This window comes from Melanerpes formicivorus, unplaced genomic scaffold (genome assembly GCF_026170545.1).
Source record: "Melanerpes formicivorus ecotype bairdi unplaced genomic scaffold, bMelFor1.0.p_v2 SCAF_39, whole genome shotgun sequence".
Taxonomy (NCBI): Eukaryota; Metazoa; Chordata; class Aves; order Piciformes; family Picidae; genus Melanerpes; species Melanerpes formicivorus.
The window spans coordinates 2,017,165-2,041,732 of NW_027142391.1; the positions used below are offsets into that span (position 1 = coordinate 2,017,165).

General features: G+C 45.6%; 1 protein-coding gene across 2 annotated transcripts; it reads right to left on the minus strand.

The window, feature by feature from the left end:
- Window positions 1-5,446: 5,446 nt before the first annotated feature.
- Window positions 5,447-23,601, minus strand: GABRD (gamma-aminobutyric acid type A receptor subunit delta). Of its 2 annotated transcripts, none has more exons than XM_068158211.1 (9): window positions 22,963-23,601; window positions 14,500-14,612; window positions 13,761-13,828; window positions 13,104-13,324; window positions 12,253-12,335; window positions 10,733-10,870; window positions 9,656-9,808; window positions 8,909-9,120; window positions 5,447-8,143 (listed from the first exon to the last, which is right to left on the minus strand). In XM_068158211.1, the coding sequence occupies exons 1-9, from the start codon at window positions 23,028-23,030 to the stop codon at window positions 7,844-7,846; spliced, it is 1,356 nt and encodes a 451-aa protein (XP_068014312.1). In that variant the 5' UTR covers window positions 23,031-23,601; the 3' UTR covers window positions 5,447-7,843. The 2 variants fall into 2 exon arrangements, with proteins under 2 accessions (XP_068014312.1, XP_068014311.1); XM_068158210.1 differs by having other exon boundaries at window positions 9,656-9,811.
- Window positions 23,602-24,568: the final 967 nt, after the last annotated feature.

The following is a 24,568-nucleotide window of genomic DNA, read 5'->3' on the forward strand; positions in this document are numbered from 1 at the left end:
TGAACGCCTCCAGGGTCGATGACTCAACCACCTCCCTGGGCAACCCATTCCAATGCCGAACGACTCGCTCGGTGAAGAACTTCCTCCTCACCTTGAGTCTAAACCTCCCCTGGCGCAGCTTGAGACTGTGTCCCCTTGTTCTGGTGCTGGTTGCCTGGGAGAAGAGACCAACCCCCACCCGGCTACAACCACCTTTCAGGTAGTTGTAGAGAGCAATAAGGTCTCCCCTGAGCCTCCTCTTCTCCAGGCTAAGCAACCCCAGCTCCCTCAGCCTCTCCTCACAGGGCTGTGCTCAAGGCCTCTCCCCAGCCTTGTTGCCCTTCTCTGGACACGCTCAAGTGTTTCGATGTCCTTCTTAAACTGAGGGGCCCAGAACTGGACACAGGACTCAAGGTGTGGCCTAACCAAAGCAGAGTACAGGGGCACTATGACCTCCCTGCTCCTGCTGGCCACACTATTCCTAATGCAGGCCAGGATGCTATTGGCCCTCCTGGCCACCTGGGCACACTGTTGGCTCATATTCAGGTGGCTATCGATCAGCACCCCCAGGTCCCTCTCTGTTTGGGAGCTCTCCAGCCACTCCGACCCCAACTCAACTCAAGAGCTCCCAGTGAAAAGTGTCAGGCTCTCAGGTTCTGACATTTGTGGTATTATCCCATTACCTTGTCTGCAGCAGAGCTGCTCATTTCCTACAGGTATGGCCATGGTGATCATCTGGCATCACACACCTTGGTTTCCAAACTCCCTCTCTCAGTCACCGTTTCCCCTGGCGGTGGCTGTGGAGCCTGCATTATCTGAGCATGTATATCTGCACGTTTCCAGCAGATGGCAAGAGATTCCTAGGCAACTCTCTGGCAGACACGGTTGTATACACAAGGCCTGGAAGTGCATTCCGTAGTTTAACGCTACAGGCTGTTGAGAACTGTTCTTTAAATATGAGTTTAAAGCAGGGGGAATGATTTGGGATTAATGAGAGCATTATTCATAGCTAGGAGCTTCTCAGCTCACTGTCACTGCCAGGTGATGCCTCTCATCTCCAGAGCACTGTCTCTGGCTCACCACAGCCTTCAATTTCAAATAAATATATCCCTTCAGAAAGAAAGATCAAAGGGTGCAGATCTGTTGTGGTTCATTTTATTTCACACGGGGGGGATTCAGCAGCCACCAGCTCTGCCCTTGGAGGTTGGGAGCTGTTGTTGCCATATTGATGTTTACTTCTCTCCTTTCCACTGGTGTAAGAAAAAGCTCTTCCCTTTCCACTGGTGTAAGAAAAAGCTCTCTGGTTTAATTGTGATAGTTCAATGAGCACATAAAGTTGTGAAATTAATTAGCAAGTGGCCCAGCTAAGGACCTTCATTGCTTCAGTGACTTGGGACTATGACTGAACAGCAGATAGATGGAGAGAGATGGCTGCTATCTTCAAACAGATGTGAAAGGGCAGTAACCAGTTCTGGGTCACTCTAGAATGCAAGTGCATCCCCACAGATCAAACCAGCAACATCTGCTGGCTGCTTCTTCAGCCTACTTTACCTTTGCCAAGCTGTTGATCCTAGTGGAACTAGGTGATCTTTAAGGTCTCTTCTAACCCGAGCCACTCTACGCTTCTATGACAGTGACATAACTGAATCCAGTGAGAACTAACGTGGGCCAAATGCCACTAAGTTTGGGTAAAAATTACATGGCAAAGCCTCAATATGTTTGAACATAAAGTGGAGTAAAGCATATACCCTACACAACATCAGAAATCACCATGGCAATTCTTTGCAGAGTCTCTGGCTGGATTGAATATTAGTGTTTTTCTAGCCCATGCTAAAATAGACAAAATGAATAATGTCTCCAGACTATTTTAAGTCAACACCTCCCTTACTGGTCTTTCTTATGTAAGAGAGAAGCACCCAGAATCTAACTTACTTTTGTTGACAACACATTAGCCAGGAGGATAAAGAATCCTATGGGTAGCCCAAGCTGCATAGGTTTAAAAGCAAATAAACTCCACCCCCTAGGCTTCTGTGTTTATTTGGTTTGGGTATTTAAACAAACCCATCTCTGTAAAAGCACAATTTTTGCCCCCTCTGTAGGTGATGACCCAGCACACAATGTACTGTAACTCACAGGGGCTCCTTTCTCCATGCTGCATAACCTGGTCCTGATCCTTTATGCCATTTCTGAAAGGTAACAGTGAAAGGAACTAGGGAAGAAAGAAAACGCATGCTTCTCCCTGCTCCTGCCATCAAAGACCTGCAGCTGTCATTTGAGAGGATGGAAGAGAAGGGTGACCATTTTAAACAAAAGAAGTCTTCACCCTGAGGGTCATATTTCCACCTTGGTTCCTCAAGAATCCTCTGCCTTGCTTTCCCTGGTCCTGATTTAACTGCTCCATCCTAAATTCTTATTATTAGTCCTGCCAGGGTTCAGCCTGATGGAAGGACAGTTGTCCTTGGCTCCAGGAAGTGCCTGAGGGATCCTTCAATAGGCACACAGAGAAACACCACTGCAGGCAGTCTGGGAAGTGTCACAGCTGATGTATTAAATGTTTCTTCTTTTAAAAGTACAGGTTCAGTTGTAAAACACTGGATGCACTGTAATTACAAACAACCTCCTGTCTCTTATGAGCCTGTGTAGATAAAAGCTACACACAACCTGGAGAGATGAGGGTAATCTTAAATAGATCATCAAAACATGCTAAGTTTAGGGTCTTCAGAAATAGATCTTCTGTGTCTAACTCTGAAAGAAGTGTTTCACTAGAGGAAGAAGAGTCTAGATGGTCTATGACAGCAGATGTTTTACAGGTTACTCTCTATCTCATCACTCAGTCTTTATTTAATCTTAAGGCTGTAGTAATTACGATACTAGAATAGCTCAATGGCCTATATATTGCTTTGCTACTCCCAGTTATGCCAGTTCCACACACCTAAAGATGCACAGGTTTGGCCACTCCATGAGAGACTTCATCCCAAAAGGTGGAGGTGGACACTGGGATAGAGGGATCTTTCCTTCCATGGAATTATGCATTGCTTGTTCCTAAATCCAGAGGGATCTAAGGAAGCTTCAGATGGCTCAGAAAGAAGGGATATTTAGTGGGGGTTTTCATTGTTGGTTTTTTCTTTCCTGTCTTAGACTAATCTCTTTGCAGAACAGTGAACTCCCAATAACATCTGATGAGTCCTCTTGGTGCTATATTTTCTGACAGCCTGGGCTTGACTGTCTTCTCAGATTTGGCTTTACTTTGCAGGACTTAGTTAAAGGAATAGCTGTGACACAAAGCTGGTGTGAGGAGAGAACAGATCCCTAATGCATTATGTAACGATGGGCTTAGCTCCTCCCATTCATTTCATGTAAGACAGGAGCTGGAAAGGCAGAAGGAGACAGTGCCTTCCTCCTCTCAGCTACCAAACCCCTCCACACAGACACGTTAGTGGCCAATTTGTTACTCAGTTTGCATTAAGAAGAATCAGCTCTATGTGCCTGTAACATATTGCACACAGCATTAGAACATCAAACTCCCTTCCAGCCACTGCCAGTGTGTTTAGCTGCTGCCATGAAGTGGGCTTGAGGGAGCTGCTGCCATGAAGTGGGCCCCAGGGAGCTGCTGCAGAGTATTGATTTATTTTAATTTCAATTATTCCCAGAAACTTTCTGTAAGCTTTTTGTTATCTATTCTGCCTCACAGACGGATGTGCAGGGGTGCTGTTTTCCTCCTGATGTGAAGAGCTTTCTTAGGTTAATGACTGAACATTTGAAATCAGAGCAATCTCTGTAAGTGGTTTGTTGTGCCAACAGTGGAAGGCTCATTGAGTTCTATTGGTTTCGCTACATTATCTGTTGGATTAGCAAACCAGCTAGGAACTGATGGGAGAGCTTTTACTTGAACTTGGATAAATGCTTTCCTTTTTACCCACAAACAGGACAGGCATTTCTGTACATTAACCTCTTCACAGTGCTGGCCCTGCCAGCATTGCTCTCCAACAAATCATTCAATACCTTGCTCTTCTTCATCTTGTGCTTTCTAATTCTCCTCAGCCTCTTGAGGCAGTAACAGCTATTTGTTAACACAAGTACAGTAGTCTGCATAAGTGCCCCACAGAAAGCATTTATGAGTACAGAATGGTACTTTCTCTTCTGCTGTCAAGGCCAAAGTAGACTCCTACAAGCCCTTGGGCACTGAATAGGCAGGTTTTCATTATGGGATGAAATCTCTGAGGTTGTTCTGATTTTCTTTCTAATGCATTTTCTCTTTCAGTTCAATCGTTGCAATGTCTATTCTGTCCCTTTATAGAAACTCCAATTTCTCTGTATCTACATTTTATTAACACTTCACATTTAGAATGGTTACATTCACACACATCCCACTCTTTTTCTCACAGACACACCACTCCATAGAGCAGCACTCGAAATTGCTGCAGAGAATACAAATGCTTTCAGGTACAGCACAAACAAATTGCCTTCTGTCCATCGGGGTTTTTTCCCTTCCCCTCTCTGGACACAACTCATCCAAAGTTGCCATTCAATTGATATCAAATGCAGCTTATTTCTCTTTATCAAGAGCTTATTTCTCTTTATCAAGAGCATCATGAAATTCAAGTTGGATGAGGCTTTGTCTTTAGATCCTGTTATGTCTAAAGCGTTCATGTCTGATGATTTGTAGGTATGGTAATTTTACAGGAGAAGAAGGGAAAGCACATGCAAAAGCACAGAAGATTCAAATTTATGCATCTCTCCAGTCATTACACCACACTCCTGTGCTGAAATTTCTCCTCAGAGGAGTTTGAATGGCATCTGACTTTTCTATTTCTGTCTCTGGAAACAGATTTAAGAAAATCCCACTCTTATGTTGGAGGTGTTTTGTCTTCTTCTACTCATGCAAGTGCAGCACCAGTAGCTGAAACGCCTGTTCTCTCCTCTGAGTCACCTTGTTCCTGGAAGGGACACAATTGCCATATGTGCTCACAGTGCACACTCCTGACTGCCTGCAATGTTTGGAGACATTCCCCCCCCCCCCTTTATGCTCCTGTCTACACCATTGTGATAGTCTGGCATTCTGGCTTTGGGGGGCTTTGAGGAAAAGATTGCTGCCACCTTTTACTTGGATCAATCCCACCTGAGCTGTGCACCTTGAAGTCAAACTATGTAAAAAATTCTCTGCCTAAATCTTTTCAAGAAGTCAGCAGGACACACTGCCTGTGGCTGCCTCCCAGATGGAGAAGCAACTCATTTTGTCCAAACCACCATGTGATTACTCAGCTGGCTTCAGTGTAAGGAGTTGTGTCAGGTGCACAGTTATAAACTCTAGCTGCTGAAGTAATTAGATTAGACATGGCCTTTAGAATATCTTCAGCCACCTTCTTACTAAGTGCTCTAAACAACCACCCACTGCACACTGGGGGAAGAAAGGAGACTTAAGATACATTGCTGACCCAGGATCATGGAAAAAGGAATACCTTAGTAAGGAGAAGGCAGTGTGAAGTCATGCTTCTGTTGGTTTTATTCCACTCTGCACTCAATCATTATATAAAACATTAAGAATGATTCAGAAGAGAAGAGGAGGAGTTGAATTTCCTTGGGGATAAAGTGGTTATGACCAAACCCACACTTAGAAAAAGAAAGGATGTGTTTCTGTAGTGCAGCATTTCATCAACAGCAGGAGCAAACACCAAGGACAATAAAACAGAGAGAAGCAGAATAAAAAGGAGAAGCCTGATTACCTGCATATACTGAAGGAGAGGCAGAGTTTCATTAGCTTTCTGGGTGATGTGTAAAGCTTATGTGAGGCTCAGAAACTATGGAAAATAGCACCATGTGAGCACTGGTAGGATGTACTTACCCAGCTGGAGGGTAAGAGCTTCTGTCTCTCCTGAAGGGTTTTTCTTCTGTAACCTCAACAATACAGGAAAGAAACCAGGATCATTATCCCAGTTTTGCTGATGATGCAGTGAAATGACCCAACTAAGATTCCCCAGTAAGCCAATGCAAAATCTTGGAGCAGGATCAGGGTGCCTCAGCCCAGGGCTGGACTGGTGAGAACTTTGTGGAACCATTATAGCATGTTGTCAGTTTGCTCTTTCCAGCACACTGTTGGTGGGGAACGTTTCCATTATAACAAGAACTAAAGCTTGAGCTGAACCTAATCCTGACTGCTGATGGGAGCATAGTTTCTGTTGGAGCTCAGTTCAGTATCAGTACTTTTTCTTCAAAGCATCCAGTGATACTGAACAAATCTGAAGTTCTAAATCTGTGTTAAAACACTGTGTCTTTCAGTGCTGGTCATAGGAAATCAACCCATATGTCACAGATAAGTAAGGCAGGAGGACTGTGTGCGCTCTGATCAAGTGCTTGTTTCATCCTTACTGCAACTATCAATCATCAACCACTCTGCTCAAGATTCCCATCTTCAAAGCCCAGCAAAGCTCTCCTCTTATCTACATCTTCTGGCTGTTTAATCTTGCACCTCCCCATGCTCCCTTCAAGCGTAGCTTTCAGCCCCTTGCTTTGCTTCCTTTGGTCCCTCTCTCTCATTTCATACTATCTTTTGTCTCACTCTCTATATTTAAAACAACCTCTCACCAAAATCCTCAACAACTTAATCTGTGCCTTTAGCAGTGTCTTCCTTGGGTTTCCTACCCTAGCAATAGTTCAGTAGTTTAAATCCCTATCCCAATGTATTTACTGTGGAGATTTTGAGAGGTTAATTGTGAAACCTGCATTTGCTGTGAATACCTTGTTCATTTGCTGGCTTCACTGGAATTAGTTCCAGAACACAGTGGATTGTTTTGCATGAATTGGGTAAGAGGATCTAATCCTGAATTCAGGAGTGTGAGTGAGTACCCAGAAATGTCACTGGCAAACAGTGGAAGCGAAGGAGTCTAACAGATTCCTTCAGCCTCTGAATGAAAATGGGGGAAATGTCCAAATCAGTGAGAAACTTACAGTCATTTATGACTTTCTTCTTTTTAACTTCACTCAGCTGTTAAGGGACAGAGGCAAAACAAGGAAGTTTTCAGAGGTGCACACAGTAGACTCCCACTGAAAATCAAAGACATGAATTCCGAGCCTGAGTTTCTTCCTTAGCAAGCACCTTGACATTTTTTCCCTACCCTCCACAGAAAGCCTGAGCTTTCCCTGAGTTTCTAAATCACTTTTGTCTATTCTGGGGCCTATTAAACTAATAAATATTTCTGTATTCAAGTGTTTAAACTTTCATTAGCTTAGTTCTGAGAGTAATGCAATCATCATTAACAAATCAGTAGAATTTTCTGTAGTATATTTTATTTCATGCTGTGACTAGGAGCATTGAAATGTTCTGAATACTTCAGCCAAGACAAAGAATAACTTAAGGAAAAGCCTCCACTCCCCTCTGTTCCCTTTTACTTTGTTCAGCAGATTTTTATGATGAAAAATTCCAGCTTTGCCACTGCTGTTAAACCTAAACCATCCCAGAGGAGGCCAGATGCAGAAAGTCACTCCTAGGGGGAAGTGAGGAATTAGCTCTTCCATTACAAAAAAGGAAATGATCTGAGAGTGAAAAGCCAAATCTTTGTTACTGATCAGCCCTTGAAGTGGAGGAAACCCATGGCAATTTGAGATTTAAACTTCTGCTGCAAATATGTACACTTCAAAAACTGTCTGATGGTAACAGAAGGAGTAAGGAGCCAGGATCGTTTGGCAGAGCTCAGATCAAGACTGGTCAGAAATGGCTGCTTTGAGGAGGAACTGACTGCAGGACTTCCTTGGCTTTAGCAATGTCTCAAGCTCCTTGGAAAATACTTTGAGAAGAGCTGGATCCACACAGTTTCAGCAAGGGCTCAGTTTGCAGCTCTTTCCAGGAGCGTTCTGGATGGTTTGGTGTTCACATTGTGTATGCAACCCAGTAGATAACATTGACTGCTGCAAAGGCTGCTGGGAACACAGCTCTGGCATAAATATCGATGGTGTCGGCATCGATAGGCTTGAACAGGGACTTCAGACCACCCTTTTTATCCAGTTTCATGATGTGATGCTGCTTTCTCTCTCCAGTTTCTATTTCTATTGTGCCATAGGATCCAGGCAGGCTCCTGGGAATTCGGTGCTGCCTGTTGGAAATGACCAGTCCCTGGTTCACACCAGCTATGGAAAGGGAAAACAGAACAATGGCGTTCTTCACGTTGATCTGCAAGGCAAAGAGGAGAACCTGTGACAGCCACCTACAGGACAAAGGGGGTGTACTCATCCAGGCTAGCCATGGCACTGACAAGCTGAAATACCTCTGGGAGCCCTAAGTGCTCAATGGTATTTATCACTTGCCTTGGCAGAAGCATGACTGGAAGACTGAGCTACCAGCTCTAAACTGTGGTTATCCTTTTAGAGGCTCTGAATCACCAAGGCACCACTGAGACAGCAGGCCTAGGCCCTCCCCACTGAAAACAACTGACTGGCTTTAAGGAGAGGGCTAGCCCACTGTGTGGTCAAAGCCAGTAAGCAGTTGTGAGGCTCTTGTCAAATCTAATGGAATGTGGAGGTGGGACAGGAAAGGAGCAAAACCATCTGGAGTTCCTGGAAGAAGTTTCACCTAATGGACTCCTTTGTTCAGTTTCACTGGGTTTCATATCCACATAACTTATAGCCATGCTCATCTGAATTTACCCTGTTCAGTTCAGGTGTAAAATATGGCATCTCCAGGGCACCACATTCAGGACTATGGCCTAGTTTTTCTTTTGCTGATACTGTTCTTTTATGTTGTAGCAGAGGTAAAAGAGTCTTAGCAGAAGCTCTGAGAGTTGGCCTTTTTTCCCCATTTCATCTAATACTGTCATCATGACTTTGTTCTGACCCTACAGGAGCAACTCAGGGTTACCTTATCTTACACTTCCACAGCAGCAGAAGGTCCTAATGCAGGGTGATTTGCAAAGTTATTCACAGTATTACACTTACTGACCTCTGCACTCTGCCTTCTCGCCTTGATCTTGTTCTTCTGCTTTTTCATGTAGTCAGCATTGAAATGTGCAAATGCATATTCTACCAGTGCAGCAAAGACAAACACATAGCAGATCCAGAAGTAGACATCAAGAGCCTTGATGGCAGATGCTCGTGGCAGCGACGATCGGGCACTGACCATCAGGGTAGTCATGGTAAGAACAGTGGTGATACCTGCAGTGCAGCGGGAGAGAATTTACTTTAGAAGGTGCATTTGCTAAGCTGAAGCTGAGGAATGTTTTCATGCAGAAGCCCCTTAAGGGAGTGGCTTCTGGTTTTCCAAAGAGGGGGGCTTGTTAAAAGCAGGGCAGTTGTGTGACTGAGGCAGCTTTGAACATGTTATCTTTGGGTTTGCTCTAGAGCAGGACAACGCCAGAAGAATTCACCCCCAGAAACTTTCGGTTCTGGACTTGCAGCTCAGGCAAACAGACCCACAAGCTCTAGGAACATTTTTGTGTCACTGTCCCAGTTCCTTCAAATCAGTTCTTTCACACATCTGCCTCACACTCACTGCTGCTTTTAACCATCTTTAGATGGTCATTGTCTGTTCTCTACTGAAGCAGCTGCTCTGAAATTAAAACAGGAGGAAAATCTTTCAGCAGACCCTCTCTTCTGCCAGTGGAGGCATGGGGTTCATAAGCACAGCTTCATGGAGAGGATCACTGCGAGTCAGCATGCCCTTCCCTGTTAGCTCCCCAGAGTGCTTTACCTAATGACACCCTGGCAGGCACAGCTGACTGGCTGATCCAGAAGGACACCCAGGACATGGCCACCAGTAAGATCGAGGGGACGTAAGACTGAATGATGTACACTCCTCGGTTGCGCCGAAGGTGGAAGTGGAGACTGAGCCTGGGAAACTGACCTGCTGGAAAGAAAGAGCAGAGAAAGAAAGATTCCAACTGTGTGAATCACAGTTAAACTGGTAATCAAACTAACAGCTCCTATAATGACAGAGATCCACATTCTCATCTTCCAGACAGGGATCACAAAAAGCTTTTCTGAATGTCACTCAATTAGTCTTCAGGAGCCCTGCACGAGGTGCTGCAGTTCTCCTCAGCACTGTCAGCTAAGAATAGGTCAAATGATTTGTCTCAGGTCATATCAATGCCAGATCTGAAAATAAAACCATGAGTCTTCTTGAATAACAGTATTGCTTCAAAATGTGTACTGTCTTATCATCTGCTGTAGAAAGTCCTCCAGATACTAAATATAGATTTTTTAAAAGGCCAAGTTAATTTCAAACTCAAAAAAGAGCTTAGAGGAGATGTGCAGCATAAATGAGAATATGAATACATGAAAGAGGATGAAAAATCAGCAGGAAAGAAATGACTCCAATCTTTCACAAACATTGCAATAAACCCACTGATAGGCACACACACCACTGACTTCTACTGGGTAGAATTAGAATGATCTGACTGCACGTCACAGGCCTCACAACATCAGGGCTAATGGAAATTTTTCTTTACCCAAAGTTACAAATTAGGTCAAGAAAATGTGAGCTGTACCTCAAGTTTTTATCAAGGGCTGGCTGGCTACTCCATGCAGAATTTTGTCCAACATACAGAGCTAAAGGACATCATAAGCTACAGCAGCTACTGAAGACCTAGGTTGGCATGTTACCAGTGTAAGCTGGGGAACACTTAGCAGAGAGTTCTCTCTCTGTCTTATCTGACAGCTTCTTAAATCAGGTACTTAAGAAGAAGGATTTTCTATTACAGATAGAGGAAGTTTCCCTGTGCAGGAATAGCTCAGATACTGCCCCTGAACTGAAGACAGATCCTGTTACCAGATTTGAAGTTCATCATTTCTGTTGTGAACTGGTAATTGGTAATTGTGAACTGAGCGAGCTGCAGCTTGTCCAGCCCATGGATCTCATCCTGGTTTTCTGACCAGTGGTAGACGATGTCCTCTGAAGAGTAGCCATCTGCCAAAAGAGAGCTGAATAAACACAAAGTTTGAGGAGGAAATTAAGAACTTAGAGGACTCATAGTGGAGCCCCATTGCAAACAGGCTGTGATTCAGTCTGGATAATTCACTGTCCTGGCAACATCAACACTGCCAGTGTCACATCAGGGGAGCTTTCCTACAAGGAGAATAATCCAGGTTGATTCCATGGGTGGCAACTGGAAGATAACTGCTGGGGAGAGGCTCAGGGCACCAGGGACATGAGAGAGGAGGGATATGCATGAGGGGTTTCTGTAATAAGCAGATCCATAGGAAATCTTTGCTAGTTTTGCTGTTAATGGACATCTTGCCTCTGCACCATTCATTTGTTTAAAGAGGCTAATTTTTTTCCCTACGTGTTTGTTTCACTGAAATCAAACCCCTCCAATTCAATTAAAACCACCACCAGAACTCCCTGCAGAACTTGCTGGGAGGGAGAACTGATTGCTGGTTCCGTCTGCTGTCTCTGCATTTGGTGATTACATAAGTAGAACTGGAGCTTGCTATTTCTGACAGGATAAAATGGTATTGTGGTTAATTGCCTAGAAAACAAAGTCAGTGCTAAAAAGCAAAAAGAGACACTTGCATCAAAAGGCCAGTGGCTCTGCTCAGAAGCTGCTCCTCACAGCCTCAGGATCCCTCAGGACCTGAAGGCTCTTTGATATACCACCTACAAAAGGCAGTTCCTTGGCACTGATTGGGTGGCCCCTGCTTGGGTTGGTGGTGAATTTCATTCAGCAGTATTAATGCTTGTGGGAATTACACACAGATTGTAGAGAAAATACAGATTGGGCAAAATATGGATTCATTCTTCACCCTCCTATGTGAGTACAGATGAATCAAAGCCAATCCAAGCAGGATTCTGGCTGGTTTGTGTCTAACAGGTATGGGAATACAAGGCAAGCTGAACAGCCATGTCAGGGTTAGGCACAGTGGCATTCACCAAAAGCAGGGAAATCTTTCTTTTCCCTGTTTTCTCATTAACATCAGATTTTGCCCATGGACTTCTCTACTTACTCTCACTGGATGTGATGTAGAGCCCAGTAAATGTTAGTGACTGTCACAGCTGTCACAGCTGCATTGGGTTTTGCATCACACACCAAGTTCCAGGCACTGGTCAGCAGGACTGTAGGTTGTTCATCTCCACTAAACTAAATCCTACAGAGTTGAATGGGATCAGAGCTGAACTGCTCTGGAAAAGTCCACAGTCTGATGTCCCACACACACATTTGTGGCTTCTAAATCCCAGGGCATCCCTTAACATTTCACTGACTGAAGCAGAGTCACCCCAGCAAACCAGTACCATATATGCAGGCTTGAAACAAAACAGAGGTTCTGTGAAACACTGTACTCAGCCCTTACAGCTCTCCAGATCCAACATGCACTCCTGCTCATCCATTGGGTACTTGGAAAGGTCCATGTCACAGGCCACTGTTGAGGTAATCCTGTTCCAAGCAATGGGAACACCAGTTAGCTGCACAGATTGAGCCTTTTCTTCAGAACTCAAAAGACTAAGTGGAAAACTTTCAAACCATAATAAATCCTAACGCAGGAAACTGTTTTCAGAATCCTTATGGCTACTGCCTTTACTGGGGGAAGCCCACAGGGAGGGGAAGTAGAAGAAAGGCCAAAGGACTTGTCTGATACCAGAGGATGCTTCAGATACTTCTGAGGGTAACGAGGACCTTTCTGAATCAAATCTGCTCACTTCCACTGTCCCTCGGACCACGACCAAAGCCTTAAGAGTCACTTAAAATATCAAAGGTCCACACTCCATTAGCTTTAAATAGAGTTACTGAGTGCTAGCAAGAACACTCCTCCCAAGTGAGGAAATACTGCTCTCACTGTCTGAAAGATGGGGAACTTGCTTCTAAGTCAGGCTCACAGTTCCCTGGGCAAATAGTGAGGGAGTGGAGAACAGAATCTTTGCTCTGTGTTAGCATCTCCTTGCCTGGTGACCAAAGCGTTAGGAGAAGCTTCTCTCCCGTTAAGGGCATTGTGAAAGTTACCGGTGATCATGCAGCGGAAAACGTGTTAGCTGTGCCAAAGACACCTTCCTGGCAGTGTAATCCTGGTTAAGGGCTCACCAGTCCTTCCATTTAAAAGCAATAATTATTTGAGGACATGGTCCTAGGAAAACTGAGTGATTGCTCTATAGTAATCTGTTCCAAAAGTTCATTCATGCTGGAGCAGGCTTTCGCTTTCTCACTCACCTGATGCTGTATAAAATGACTCCATCTGGCTGGAGCCTGATCAGTTTGTTTTCCACAGTCACATCATGGAACCAGGCAGACTTGGCATTCACTATGAAAGTATCTGGCAACCAGAGCTTGTCCACAAAGCGGCTGTCTAAGCCCAGGGTTTCATTGGTGTGGTTGTAGGAGAGACGATCATCTCGCCAGCTCTGGTGCAAAAACACTGTCATGGTGTACTCCTGGGACAAGCAGAATCCCAATTAAAAGGTGATGCCAGGCAAACACAATGATCAAACCTTGGGACTTGGTGAAAAAATCACTGCATTACTCTCAAAGTGTACTAAGTGCTTCCAGTGCAAACAGGAATTGTTATACCCAGTCAGTCCCAGAGCTGCCCCTGACGGTTTCATTCCTGCCACATGCTTCTGCCATGGATAAAGCCAAGCTACCCAGATGGGCTACATGGAATGTGCTGCAGGAATTGCATTTGATTTCAGGAGCAGAATCAGTTTATGTATCTTCACAAGTACAACTTTGGGGTTTAAAGGCTCTTCTTGTGGCAGTTTCTCCACTCTAAATGTGTGGGGGATCAGCTGTCTCTCTAGTTGCTTTTCTACACTTGCTATCATTGCAGTATGTAGGTTCACAGCTTGGTAGATTTAACTCATAGCTTACCATGTTCACTTCTGAGATGTGGTCAATGCTGGCTACTTCAATTGCCAGAGCAACATTAACAGGAGGACCTGAGGGGAAAAAACGTTTGAATGGGATGATGTGCATCATCATAGCACCTATAAAAAGATAGATGGCCCAAGACTGCTCCATTCAGAGGGAACTCCTAAGTGTTTTCTGTGCTAAAGCACACTTTGCAAGTCAAATCTGCCTTAAAGCAAGAGATTTACATCTTTCACAGATCATCCCCTCAACTCCCAACAGAACACCTCCTTTGAGTGATAATGAGATCTAATCACAACTACTGAAAATTATGGAATCCTTTCTGGAAACCACATCAGGCAGCAGGACTTGGAGCAGCTGCAGAAATGATCACCATTTAATGTAATCTAATTCAAAACTCCTGCTCCTTAGGTGTCAGTGATGTGAGAATTGGACCAGCAAGAGAGCTGCATTGCTCATTCTTTTTCAGAACCAAGCAAATTGTTGACTGTCCTTATTTCCACTATCCAACTGATAGATGATGATAACCTTATAACCATGTAGAGGATGAGGTTCACATCAGAGGGCTGAAGATTGTAAGGAGGTGTTCAAGAAAGGATTGGACATGGCACTTGAAGCCATGGTTTAGTTAGTCATCAGGTGTTGGGTGATAGGTTGGACTTGATGATCTCTGAGGTCTTTTCCAACCTTACTGATTCCATGATTCTAAAGAAAAGAGAGATTGTTCTGCAAGTCTCACCTCCAATCCCAGGCCTGAAGTTCCGTGCATAGCCCTTCATTAAATCATCCAGGTTGGGTAACCAGGAGATTTCGATGTTGGAACCTATGTAATCTCCAATGTCATTCATAGCTCTAGGTAAAGAGAACAAGGACCTTTTGACACTTGGCCATGTTACAAGCAGAAAAAGAACAGAAAATGGAAGACACTGACTTCCCTTGCACCAGAGACCACTTCCAGTACGATCAGCTCTATGGGCAATTTAGTGGAAAAATACTCCATAGAGGGAGGGAAACCTTGTCAGACATTTCCCCTTACATCAAAACTTATTTCAGGCAAAAGTGCAGCCTCTTCCTGAGACATAAGCAACACTGCTTAAAGGTTTTCTCTTCAGAAATGTAAAGAAAGCATGAGGGGAAACCAAGACACTTTGTATACTACAGAAAATGCATCTGTGGCTGCTGAAATGCAGCTATCTGGGTAGCAGGACACAGCAGCTGTGACAGCTCCCAGCACCACTATGGAACAGCTGAGCTCAAGAAGGCTGAAGGCTGTTTTATTGTCAAATGTGACAGGAAAACAGTAAGAATCCCACAGCTGAAAGCAGATTGAACATCTTCAGTGCTGTGAAAGTGCCATTGGGGCTGAGAAATATGAAAAGCACTGCTAATAGAAGGTTAGGCCACACCTTGGGTACTGTGTCCAGTTCTGGGCCCATCAATTTAAGAAGGACCTTGAGACTCTTGAATGTGTCCAGAGAAGGGCAATGAGGCTGGGGAGGGGTCTGGAGCACAGCCCTGTGAGGAGAGGCTGAGGGAGCTGGGGTTACTTAGCCTGGAGAAGAGGAGGCTCAGGGGAGACCTTCTTGCTGTCTACAACTCCCTGAAGAGAGGTTGTAGCCAGGTGGGGGTTGGTCTCTTCTCCCAGGCAACCAGCATCAGAACAAGAGGGCACAGTCTCAAGCTGTGCCAGGGGAGGTTTAGGCTGGAGGTGAGGAGAAAGTTCTTCCCAGAGAGAGTTGTTAGCCACTGGGATGTGCTGCCCAGGGAGGTGGTGGAGTCCCCATCCCTGGAGGTGTTCAAGAGGGGATTGGATGTGGCACTTGGTGCCATGACTTATAAGTCATGAGGTGTTGGGTGCCAGGTTGGACTTGATGATCTTTGAGGTCTCTTCCAACCTTATTGATTCTAGGATTCTATGTACAAACACCTCTTACAAACAAAGACAAGCTGCTCTTGTCTTCAACTGTTTCAACTGAACTGGCAGATTTCATTTGAAGATCTGTGCCTGCTCACATCATTCCCCTTGCCAGCACTGTGACTGACATGACAGGCACGGAGAACTGCAGGACTGTGACAACGTCTACCACAACTGTTTGTAAGGAGAAAAATTGCCAGTGGTTTGAGAGGGGCTGGATCTGACTGCAAATGCTGCTTCCAAACTGTCTGGGGACTGTTGTAGCATCTTCCACCACCTCCAGCAACAAACATGGAATTTGAGATGTACACATCACAGAGGAGAGAGAGCTGTTAAACACCCATGAAAGGCTGCACAATAATCTGTGCTCCTGCCTTGGTACTTATGTAACTTTCTTAGAGTGTCCATGCGACATTGACCCACATAAAGCACTTGGGTTTCCTCTTCAAAGTATTTCAGCCTTGGCATTCAGCTCAGCACATGCAGAGTATCCTACAATAGCCAACTCTTCTCACAGGGGACTGCAAGAAAAGTCTTTGACTGCCCTGGTCAGAAAATTTTGGAGTCAATTACGTAAGGAAGGAGTTGTGGGATTGTGATATAGAAATGCAAGTTCAGAGCAGCAGAGACACTGAACACTTGTACTGATGGAGCTATCAAAGCTGCAGTGACCTTAGAGCACAGGGACTCTGCTCCAATGGGAAACTTCATGAGGTCATGGCAAAAGGTTAAAACTGGGCATACACATTAAACTGCATTTCAAAGGTTTCCTTCTCATCAGCACACTGCTGTATGTTCACCTCAAATCACTAACTCACATATTCCTCATATTCCTTTATCTCTTCTGGGTAAGGCTCTTGGAAGACTCAGAGCCATATTTTCAGCTACATAATTTGGAATAACAGAATTGATTTAGACAAGGGCTTTGAAGATTCATAACAGATGCTGACAGAGTTTTTTTTCCTTCTTTATTGGGTCTCATCAACTATATAAACACTTCTTTCCATCAGACTGCTGCTTCCCATGTGCTGGTCTTTCAATCACCCACCTGTCACTATTTATTTAAATGAAATTATAGTTTCATAATACTTGGCAAGATCCAGCTGCTGAGGTCTGTCTTTCTCCTGCACTACCACAAAGCACTGCAGGTCAGAAATGCTTCCTTTCCTTTCCTTGCCTTGTACATTCTGGAAAGGCTAAAGCTAGCAGGTTATATGGAAAACAAATAGCTGCAAATGAAGGCCCTGGCAGATTGGAGAGGACTGTGTTGAAAGGCTGGGAGAACCTAGCTTATGCTTTTAGATGCAAACAATACAACAGTGCTAGGTGCAAGGTGTACCATCCCAATACCTTGCATGGGAGTGTTTAACCTGAGGAAAACAATGAAACCAAACCCCGCTGCTCCCTGTTCGCAATGGCTCTTGCTGCTTGTGTGCAGCAAGAACTCACTCCTAGGTAGCTGACTCCTAATCAGTCACTTGCTCTAAAAGCAATATTGCTGTGAGGACTGCCAGCAGACTCAGCTTGTCTGAGGAAGCTCTTAGAGCAAGCAGCAGCTATCCTGTGTCAGTCCTGTATTTTAATGGCATTAAGGAACGCCATAGAGCTAAAAGAAGTTACACTGAGCAGAGCTGGGTTAAACACTGCAGGCTGGAGCTTGCCATGTGTTTCAAGCAGATTACAATCTAGAGGGAGTTTCACTTAAATATCCATGACACAATTAAAGAGAATCTTGCTTCTATTATTAATAAAGCCTTAGGGTCAGATCATCAGTGTAACAAATGTGTTGAAGTTAGCAGAGCTATATGCACAAATGCCAGTGGGGGTTATTAAAGTATAACAGCTGAAATCATTTCATGGCTAGATAGACTTTGCTGAGGTTTATACTACTGGCTCATTTTAAAATCTCTTTGAAATGGGCAACAACATTACTCAGTTGCTGACATTCTCACACCCTAGCATGGTGCTCAGCCTGGCTCCTAGATACTCAGAGGGAAGATGTGAATCAGAATAACCTATGGTTTCATTTGCAAACAGCTCTCACAGAGTTACCAAAAGCTTTTGCTAATATTGGGCTTTGTTCCTGCAGATGATTAAGGGACTAGAGCATCTGTCACATGAGGAAAAGCTGAGAGCTGGGACTGATCAGGCTGGAGAAGGCTCAGGAGGGGATCTTGTATATAAATACCTGAAGGGAGGGTGTAAAGGCAGCAGGGCCAGGCTCTTAGCAGCGGTGCCCAGTGACAGGACCAGAGGCAGTGGACACAAGCTGAACACAGGAGGTTCTGCTTGGACATCAGCAGATGCTTTTTCACTGTGAGGGTGACCAAGCATTGGGACAGGCTGCCCAGAGAGGTTGTGGTCTCCCTGCTTGGAGATGTTCAAATGCCACATGAACAAGGTCCTGGGCTCTGTGTGGCTCTTCTTGAGCAGGGGCATGACAAACTGACCTCCAGAGGTCCTTTCCAACCTCAACCATTCTGTCATTCTGTGAACCTATACAGTACCTTTAAACTACTCACTGGTTACTTTAGACAGACATAGCCTTCACATGACATTTTGTCAGCCCTAGATGTAGGCTGATGGAGCAAGGGAGATAATACAGACATAAGAACTAATGTAACAGGGGCTGCAAGCTCGGGTGTGTGACCCACCACGGTGTAAACAAGTCCAGCATCTGCTTGTGCCAGTCTGATAAGTGCTCTTCAGGTCTAAAGGCAGCCCAGCTCCTCCAGCAGTAGAAGCCTCCCATTCCCCTGCTTTTTGTCCCCCACAAATATTAAGGGAGAGAGGAAGCAGCAAACTCAAGGATATTATTCTACCTGATTCTTTTCTATCTGATAAGACAGAAGTGTGAATATCAGCAGAGAGTACAGCAGTGCTCACACCAGTCTGTGCTAACTCCTTTGAACACTCCTCTAGACTTCTGTACATCTGGTACCTGAAGGGTGGTGGGACAATTTCAGTCATCCTTGACAAGCAGTTGGGTTTATATATGGCCTAAAATATGTTTCATTTATTGCACCTGAAAAAGGATGAGGAGCACAGAAGAGATGCATTGGAAGGGATTAACTTTTCCTAGTGTAAGCAGGAAAGATGAAAAGAAAGGAAACTACTATTAGTTGATTCAGCAATTTCATTTCTTGATGTAAGCTGCTGTAAAGCTTGTTTTAGTAAGAAAAGGACTTTGTAAAATTAAGCTTCTGGTTTGGCAAATCCAAGGGGCATAACAGCTTCTCACAAAGCTTATCTTTACTTTGCACCAGGCCAGAGTGGAGTGCCTAGCTGACTGAATGGCAACACATCACTCTGGAAGCAATTCCCTAGTCTGAAGCTGAACAGGATGGGGTTTTAGCCACATTCTGACTCTGTAAACATCTCATGTCAAGCAAATGTTCTGGAGAATATATTTGCATCTGTCCATATCTAGAATGTAAACACTGTGAGAACTTCAGTGGAGCTCGTTGCTAGCAGCAGAAAGCAGAGAGTAGTTCTCTTGCACCCTAGACAAAGGTAAGAGGAAATCGCCATTGGTGAATGTGGCAAAGCTGCCAAGTTCTTTGCCTCACAAAACCACCACTGATACAAGTTAGGGAAAGCAACTCCAAGCAATGAATCTCAAATATCTCTTTCAGGGCTAAGTACTACTAGTTGTAGAACAAAAGGTACACACCTCCCAACAGCCTTTCTGACCTCTTCCAGCTGCTGCAGGACCAGTGCCTTCTACTAACAGGGAGTGATCTGGAGGAGAAGCATCCATCAGCCTGGCCAGCACGTCTTTAAAGGGCTTGTTAAGGTAAGTGAGGCCCTAGCCTGTCCTCACTATCTTCCAGACTGCTGCTTGAAAATGGTTGCTAGAAATGTATCAATATTACTCGAAAAGAATCTGATCAGTATTTGAATCACAGCAAGGCAAGAGGCAATCAGCATGCTGTGTGTCAACCAGAGAGGACATTAGCAATATCAATTTTGCACAGCACTGCAAAAAGCTCAGCAGCACCTCTGAGCCAGTGGCCAATGAGACTGATTTTGGGTCACACTTGTAAGGAGAGGGCACTAACCTTTTGACAAACACCTGCAGCAGCACGATGGAGACATTTCCCTTTGGCAGCTCCTGATTCTCTTTCAATTTGCTAACCTGATTCTGGTGGGGACTGTGACATAGTTGTTATGTGAATCTTTTAATCTGGTAGCAATACTGCTTGGACTGATCCTGGGGACTGGGATGGAGCACACACTGTTTCTTTGAGATAATCTTTTGGAGGCAAATGTCCCAGATGGCATTGCCACTCAGGAAGACTTCTTTTCTTGGGGGGGAAAAACAAAAGACAAGGAATATCCTGCAATGTCAGTAAACAATCTGGCCTCTGTCAAACTCCAGGATTATCCAGAGCAATATGTGTATCCTTCCCATCTGCCATTCCTGACTCTGAGTGAATCTCACTCTAAATACCTTTTGTGTTTTGAAATGTAATTGAAAAGGCATTAGGCTTAATTCATGGCAACCTTTGAACATAGAAGCCCTTATTTCCTCTCTATCAGTTCTAAGCTACAGAACACTGACCACTCTCTAGGTATATTCGTGTGTTAAAACTGCTCTTCCCATGAAGAGGAGGAAAAGGCTGCAGGAGACACAATTCCATGCAAATGGATAGAAGGCATCTAGCTTAGTAAAATCTTAAGTCATTAAAGAAGCAAAATCTCTATCAGTAAAGAATTCCCAAGTACAGACATACACCCCAGAACTCCTCTCAGTAGTACTCTTTCCCCATGTAGATGAAGAAGCACTTCAGTAAGTGTATCCCAGCAGATGATCACATTCACCATGACACATTGATTACTGCAGCACCCACAGCATATCAAACTCTGGTGAAATAATGGAAGCCAAAGTCTTTCCCCCAAAGAGCTGCCAATCATTTAAATGCCAGATTTCTTGCCACTAATCACTGCCCCAAGCAGACCACAAAATAGTGCTTTTTAAAGCTGTTTACCTGCAAACAGCACTGGCATCAGCAGGTGTGCTGACTTAGGCTGGGTTGGGCTCATTCTCCCCAGTCAAAGAGCACAGGAGAGGGAAATTGCTTCGAATGCAGCCCTGTGAAGCACCCTGAAAGCGTCTTTGAAAATGCCATGAGGAAGCAGGCTACACATATTCCCCACTTCCCTCCTCTGCCAAACCTTGATGTTATTTTAAGAGGCAGCTCTTCCTTTGAGAAGTCTTATGTCATAGCACTGAGCTCAGAACTTGCTGAAATGTTCTTCCTTTCTCAAGTGTTTTTGCTTGCACCTTTCAGCACGCACCAGAGCGCTCGGCGTCGGAGGGCCTCTGCCATCATAGCCACAGATCACAGCGCTCAGCAAACAGAATCAGAGCAGCAAAACGTAGCTCTTGGCAGGTTTGACCATTATTATAAACCCACAATATTCACAAAATGCTGCTCTGCAGAGAAGCCTCTCTTACCAAAAAGAACTACATGTCAAATCACACTACAGAGCTCCAAGGAAGAAGAAGAAGAAGTTAGTGTGCTTCTTGGGCCCTTGCAAGGGGAATTCTTCCATAGGTCACCTCCCAGTAATTTTACTGAAGAAAAGATACAGTTTTGGGTTAGTCCTGTTCACTCCTGGGGAGCACACATGTAAGCAAGGTTACTCATTTTTTGCAAGACTAAACAATGTTCTGCCATTGCCACACTAAATCCTGACTTCAGGAAACTCTCTCACTAACCACATCAGCTTGCTTTGACCATTGCACCTCTTACGCTTTGGCATATTTGGCAAACCACCATAAACCCCTCTGCCACCAGAATCTTGCTAATAGCTCATCACTATTGTGTAACTGGAGGAAGAAAGTCAAGTAACTAGGTAATTAATCCAAACACATAGTAATTTATCCAACAAATTATAGGTTGCACATACCCTGGCAGTTGCTGTGCCTAGAAACATCCTTGAAAACAGAAGCAGGAAAGGCTGACTCCTCCTTAAAATTATTTTTTCCCCTTCTTTTATACTCAAACACCACTGTTCAACCAAAATACTTCACACAAGCCCAAGTGCAGTCAGACAAACAGGATCCCTGAAACTGTGGGCAAGATCTTGCTGCCCTTAGGTGATAAGCAGAATTTTTTCTGCCTTCACTCTAATACTGGATTGCTTCAGAGCACAAGGGTGCCAGGGTCTGACCCTGGATAACAGATTCAAGGTCATAGGACAAATCATTATGTCAGTCCTGCATAAGAGCAGTTGACTTGACACTTCCTCTAATGCAAGATCCTTTGCCTTGCCAGTGAAAAACTAAGATCTCACTAATTAATTCTCCAAACTCTACCAGCAATGTTACGTCTTACTACCATTATCACTTTGCTTCTTGTACTCCTCCGAAGCTATTAATGATGTCTATAAAGTAGGAGTAGGAAGACCCCTTGAATACCACAGCCATCTCTGCTCTGGATGATGTAGGCATCTTTTTACATGCAGCAAGTTCTTTTTTACTCCCCCTTCTATTTTCATTGCATAATCATGGCCAGCTTTCTCCACACACAGCCTCCAGATCTGGAGAGAATATATAGAGAGCATAGCTGGTTGCCTAGCTAACACCTTCAGAATCAATGTGACTGCAAAGTGCAAACATGGATCTTTACAATTGATTATTTTAAGAAATGGTTGGCGTTCTTCAAACATTTTTTCCTAAGGTTTCTGCCAGTCTCTTCCTCATCTCTCAAGTTCAGGGGATGTAATGAGCCCTTTAGAGAGGAATGTCTGTATTGGGGGATTCTGTAATTGTGCCTATGGAGGCCCGAAGCAGAGATGCTCAGTTCGTACCCCACTGGTTGTGCTGCTTTTATGGATGAGTTTCATGTTCCAGCAGGCCCCCTACAGAGCTGTTTAAGGGGATGAGGCTGTGCAGTGCCATTACAAAAAGTGATTGCCCCCAATTTAGTGCAAGTGCCCTCGGGGAAAGGCCTCCATGGGCATCCTTGTAAAATACACTCCTCGATTAACCCAATAAACTGCTGCTCCGTTGGCAGAAGTGCATCCTCTGCTAGAAAAAGAAGGAAACAAAAAAACACGAAAAGGTGGAACACATTGAGGAAACTCTTCAGACAAGACCCCTTTTGGTACTGAACACTCACCCGGACAGTCACAACCCTTAAACACGGGGCATCCCTAGCCAAAACTGGGAGTGGGAGCTAAGGAGAGATGCACAGCCAGACCTGGCATTTTTGCACCCCACCACACCAAAAGAAGGCTAAGGCCAGGCTAGGAATAAATAAAAAAGTGTTTTCTTACCTGATACACCTGTGCTGCTGGGTGCAGAGTAGAACCAAGGCAGGGAAAACCCAGGTAAGAAATTCCATTTTACTCCCATTTATTAGACACTGGCAAACAAAACCCAGGTGTCCTGGCTCTGTTGGCAGCTCCCGAGCTCCAGTAGTGTTGCCATCCTCGCCGTGCTAAGTTGAGCTGAGTTTGAAGCGATGTATTGCTGCTCAGCAGCGGCAGCCCCCACAGCCTGGGCAGTGCCCCGGAGCCATGCAGGCAGCCAGCGGTGCGGGGCAGGAAGAGGGGCAGCTCCTGCTCTGCGGCTGCCCCCAGGTCCGGCTCCGCGCCTCACCCCCGCCCGGCTCGGCTGCCCGGCTCCGGCATCGCTCCTCTGCTGCCTTCAGGAGCGCTCAGCGCTTGCCCCGGCCGGGCCGCCCGGCTGCGAAGCTGCTTGCCGAGGAGAAGCTCCAAAATGCCCGATGAATCCCACCGAGCGCGGCGGGCGGCGAACCACAAGTGCTCCGGGGGCAGCGGACATGTCCTGGGCGAAGGCTCACGGGGAGCGGGCGGGAGGCGCAGCCCGGGCTGAGGGCAGAGGCTCCGCGGCCATGGAGCAGCCCGGAGCGAGGGGCACCGAGCGCGGGTTCAGCCAGCACCGGGCGGCATGGGAACCGCCGAGTGCCGCCGAGCGCTGCCGAGCGCTGCGAGCTGCCACCGCCCCCGCCGCCGCCCCCCGCTCCTCCCCGTGCCAATCCCGGCGGCACAGCTCCGGGGCGGCCGCAGACGGAGGGAAGCCTTCCGAGAGAAGAGGGAATATCGACGGGGGGACTCTGGTGAGGGGAACTGCCACCTCCTCGCCTTCTCAAAACTGTCCCGGGACGGTACAGCCGCGGAAGAGGCAGACCCGAGGTTTGCCAAACTTCTGCCCCGTCGCTTTCCAAGGAGCTGCTCTGAAGTGCAATGCCCCAGGCCAGTCCAGCGGGCAGGGGGCTGGCAAACTGTCCTGGCGATGCTCCTTCCCACGGCTGCCGGGGGCTGGCATCCTCAGAGTTCGGTAACGCTCCGCATCGTTCTCCCTGCGTGCGCGGTACGCTCCCGGGACCTCTGCTCGCTCGCACCGATCGGGACTCGGCGCAGGAGGGTCCGGGAGGCAGCCCGGCCAGGCTCTTCGGGAGTTCGGTTTCAGCTTGATTTGCCGGTCAAAGTCGCCTTTCTTCTCCATATTCGCTCTTTCCTTCTCTCCTCCTCTACCTCCTCTGCTTTTTCCGTGCTGTTCAATCTAGAATGACAATTTCAAACCAACCCACAAAGGAAACTCTGGGAAGGAGACATTTAAAAGGAATTGTATCATAAAGCAAACCTGAATGTGCAGACACCTTAAGCAAATGAAAGGATGCACCTGGGGGTAAAGTGTTTATCTTTCTGTATGCTTAACTTCGTGTTCTTATTTCATACCAGCATTTCAAACGGCAGCTAAGGGGTGGTGGGTGAGGGGAGAGTAACAGCCGCAGGAACGTTCAGCTGCACACAACACACACACATGCAAGACCAGATGAACATGGAAGAATGATGTGGAGAAGTTACTTTCTTTCTGAGCTTTTCCTTCCGCTGCACATACTCCTGGGGAGCTAAT

Excerpts from the sequence above, each read along its gene's own strand:
- GABRD (XM_068158210.1), bottom strand. The coding sequence starts at position 23,030 with ATGGAATTTCTTACCTGGGTTTTCCCTGCCTTGGTTCTACTCTGCACC. Across the intron at positions 9,121-9,655 it reads GCCTGCCAGGGTGTCATTAG|GTATCACCACTGTTCTTACC; the intron begins GTAAAGCACTCT and ends GCTGCACTGCAG. Across the intron at positions 8,144-8,908 it reads CGAGAAGGCAGAGTGCAGAG|ATCAACGTGAAGAACGCCAT; the intron begins GTCAGTAAGTGT and ends TTTGCCTTGCAG.